The 4,339-nt window shown below is 41.1% G+C and overlaps 1 protein-coding gene across 1 annotated transcript; it reads left to right on the top strand.

The window, feature by feature from the left end:
* The first annotated feature begins 1,937 nt into the window (after window positions 1-1,937).
* Window positions 1,938-2,468, top strand: LOC132032178 (uncharacterized mitochondrial protein AtMg00860-like). Its single transcript, XM_059421950.1, has one exon. The coding sequence runs from the start codon at window positions 1,938-1,940 to the stop codon at window positions 2,466-2,468; it is 531 nt and encodes a 176-aa protein (XP_059277933.1).
* Window positions 2,469-4,339: the final 1,871 nt, after the last annotated feature.

The following is a 4,339-nucleotide window of genomic DNA, read 5'->3' on the forward strand; positions in this document are numbered from 1 at the left end:
ATGATGAATTTACCAAGGGAAGGTAAGTCCCACAATAAAGCCTTGCACATAACAATCAAATGCCGTGACAAGATTATCCCTCAAGTGCTGATTGACGAAGGGGCTAGTTTAAATATATGTCCTATGACTACTTTGAAACAACTCGGGTACGATGTTGGCAAAATCCGTCAGAGTTGAACAAATGTAAAAGCTTATGATGGCGCAACCAGCGACCCAATTGGAGAAATAGATCTACACATACAAATGGGTACCGCAGAGTTCGTAGTGGAGTTCGTCATCATGGATATCAAAACAAGCTACAACTTATTATTGGGACGACCCCGGTTACACGCCGCTGGAGCGGTAGCATTTTCGTTGCACCAGTCTCTCAAATTCATTTGGGATGATCAAGATTTCGTGATACACGGTAAAGGAAGTGTTCACAACTATCTGAACAACTCCGTACTTGTCATAGAGAAGTCACCAGTTGGTGCTGATTTTCACACTGTTGAACTAGCCATGATAAACCATAGGGGAGATAATGAAGATATCCCTATGCCACTGGTCTACAAAATGGTTGCTACAACTACGATAAAGAGTGGATTTTAACCTAGGAAAGGTCTGGGAAAGAACTTACAAGGAATCAAAGAACCAGTGAGTATAAAAAATGGGAAATATTGATTTGGCGTTGGATACTAGCCGTGTGAGGCAGAAGAAAAAGAAGCAAAATATGGACCAAGAGGTCCTGTTGAAATGAGAAAGTCGTTCCCTCATCTATACCAGTCCTTCACAGCATGCCCATTGAGTCACAACAGCAAAGACCCAGAAGAGGGTTGATGGACGTTGTTTTGGGAAGAGGAATGCGCATCCATCATTGAAGAATGCTTCGAAACATTGGACGAGTTGAGCCAGTGGAAACAACAAATGGATGGACTTCTACCCCGTTGTTCACTCTGCGGTAGAAAGAATGCTCATTGTCAGAAAAAACGATGAAAGTCGGCTTTGAGGTCCGACTTATCGCCTTTTCATGTTTCCTTATTACGTGTTGTTTAATAACAGAAATGGTTCGATGTTCCATTCTGAGTCAGGACCACAGATTGTATCGCTCTTTTAAATTTCAATAAAAATGCCTCAAAGTTTACAATAAGATGAAATCGTTTTACTTTACCTATATATATATATATATATATATATACACACACGTAATTAAAATTGCTTTTACATAATTAATAGCCGTGTTATTTTGTTTTACAGTAATAATACAGAGACCACAAATAAAGTTATGATATGTTACAAAACAAGTAAAAATGACGACGAACAAAACGACGATCAAGAAGAAGTGGTAACTGAACCAGAAGGGTTGATAGATATCGAGGAGGAATACGAGAAAAAACCAACGCCAAACCTAAAGGAAACAGAGGCTGTTAATCTAGGAAATGAAGAGGTTGTCCGGGAAACTAGAATAAGTGCGCATTTGACAGAAACTGAGAAAGAAAGGTATCGGAGTTTGACAGAATATGAAGATTTTTTCGCTTGGTCATACGCCGATATGCCGGGTTTGTGTAAAACAAAAAATCAGGCAGCCAAAGCCTGATGTCAGCATCCGAATTAAAGAAGAAGTAGAAAAACAGATTCGGTCGGGAGTGGTTAAGGTGAAACCATACTTGACATGGTTAGCAAACATAGTCCTGGTACCAAAGAAAGATGGGAAAATAAGGATTTGTGTGGACTATTGTGATCTTTACCGCGCCTGCCCAAAAGATAATTTCCCACTCCTGAACATTCACGTACTCATTGATAAGCGCGCCAAGCCCGAGGTGCAATCTTTAGTGGATTGTTATGCGGGCTATCATCAGATATTGATGGATGAAGAAGATGCTCAAAAGATGGCATTCATCACACCATGGGGAGTGTAGCCTTTTGGGCTCAAGAATGCCAGCGCTACTTACATGAGGGCGATGACCGCCATTTTTCATGATATGATGCATAGAGAGATTGAGGTGTATGTGGACGACGTCATCATCAAGTCTCGAGTGGGTGATGATCAGCTCGAGCACTTAAGAAGATTCTTCGACAGACTCCGCAAGTACGATCTAAAGTTGAAACCTGCAAAATGCGCATTTGGAGTGCCTGCTGGAAAATTACTAGGATTTGTAGTCAGTCATCATGGTATTGAGTTAGATCCCACAAAGATCAAAGCAATCCAAGAATTCCCACCACCAAGAACAAAGAAAGAGGTCATGAGTTTCTTAGGAAGGTTGAATTACATTAGACACTTCATCGCCCAGTCCACAGTAATCATAAAACCAATTCTCAAACTCCTCAAGAAAGATGCTACAACTAAATGGACGGAGGACTGTCAGAAAGCCTTTGGCACAATCAAGAGATACATGTCAAATCTACCCGTTTTGATCCCGCCAAGGCTGGAAAGTTCTTTGTTGCTATACATGTCAGTATCAGAAAATGCTTTTGGGTGCATGTTGGCATAAAATAACAAAACAAGCAAGAAAGAGAGATCCATCTATTACATCAGTAAAAAGTTCACACCCTGTGAATCCAGATATTCCTTGGTGGAAAAGACGTGTTGCACTCTAACTTGGGTGTCTCAGAAATTAAGGCATTATATGGCTGTACACACAACTCATCTGATCTTAAGAATGGACCCCTTAAGGTACATCTTTCGCTAGCCTATGTCGATAGAAAAGTTGGCTGGAAGCCCAGTAGATGACAATCCCGTACCTTTGTGGACCTACTTCCCGGATAAAGAAATAATGGCAATTGAGGGCGAAGAGAATGAAGATGAATTAAGGTGGAAATTATTCTTTGATGGAGCAGTCAATTTTAAAGGATCGCGAATCGGAGCCATCTTAGTTTCAGACTCAGGACAGTATTACCCAGTGGCAGCCAAGTTGAGCTTCAGTTGCACCAACAACATGGCTGAATACGAAGCATGTATTTTGGGTCTACGTTTAGCCTTTGACATGGATGTGCAAAACCTTCAGGTAATTGGCGATTTGGATTTGTTGATTCATCAAGTTCGAGGAGAGTGGGCCACCAAAAATGAGAAGATCATACCGTATGTCGGACTTGTGCAAAGATTGGCAGATCGGTTCCAAGAAGTCAAGTTCAAGCATATACTAAGAACCCAGAATGAGTTCGCTAATGCATTGACAACAATAGCATCAATGATTCAGCATCCTGATAGTAGATACATTGATCCTGTCAAAGTTGAAACTAGAGATCGACCGGCTTACTGTGCTTTTGTAGAGGCAGAGACTGATGGAAAACCTTGGTACGTTAACATTGAAATGTTCCTAGAGAAAGGAGAATATCCTGAAGGAATCACCATCAACCAGAAGAAAACTATCAGAAAGTTGGCGAATGGTTTCTTTCTCAACAAGAATGTCCTGTATAACAAAACCCCAAATTTGGGATTTCTTAGATGTGTTGACTCTGTCGAAGCTACAAGATTGATTGAAGAAGTGCATGTTGGAACCTACGGGCCTCACATGAATGGGTTCGTGCTAGCAAACAAAATCTGAAGAATGTTATTATTGGATAACCATGGAGAACGATTGTAGCAAATTTGTCCAAAAATGTCACAAGTGTCAGATTCATGGAGATTTGATAAAGGTTCCTCCAACAGAACTGAATGCTGTGACGTCGCCTTGGCCATTCGCCGCTTGGTGCATGGATGTCATAGGACCAATTGAGCCAGCTGCGTCAAACAAACATCGCTTCATTTTGTTTGCCATACACTACTTCACCAAGTGGGTAGAAGCGGCATCTTATGCATCGGTAACAAAGAAAGTAGTCGCGGATTTTGTGCGCAACAACATCACCTGCTGATTTGGTATCCCAGAATCAATCATAACAGACAATAGGGCTAAGTTGAAAAACCACTTGATGAAAGAAATGTGTGCGCAGTTCCAAATCACTCACCGGAATTCAACAGCATACCAACCACAAATGAATGAGGCTGTGGAAGCTGCCAACAAAAACATCAAGAAGATCCTCAAAAAGATGATTGATAACTACAAAGAATAGCATGAACAACTGCCTTATGCATTATTGGGATATCGCACCATCGCGTAACTTCAACCAGGGCCACTCCATACCTGTTGGTGTATGGCACTGAAGCAGTATACTAGCCAAAGTAGAAATCCCTTCACTTCGAATAATACAAGAAGCTGAGTTGGATGATGCCGGAGGTATGAGCAATTGGCTTTGATAGATGAAAAGCGAATGATTGTTGTTTGCCATGGTCAATTGTACCAACAAAGAATGGCGTGAGCTTTCAACAAGTATGTAAGAACTAGGGTTTTTCAAATCAGGCAATTGGTGCTCAAATGAATATTCC

Source organism: Lycium ferocissimum, chromosome 9, assembly GCF_029784015.1.
Source record: "Lycium ferocissimum isolate CSIRO_LF1 chromosome 9, AGI_CSIRO_Lferr_CH_V1, whole genome shotgun sequence".
NCBI lineage: Eukaryota > Viridiplantae > Streptophyta > Magnoliopsida > Solanales > Solanaceae > Lycium > Lycium ferocissimum.

What these genes read in the sequence shown, in the direction of transcription:
- LOC132032178 (XM_059421950.1), top strand. Translation starts at nt 1,938, where the DNA reads ATGACCGCCATTTTTCATGATATGATGCATAGAGAGATTGAGGTGTAT.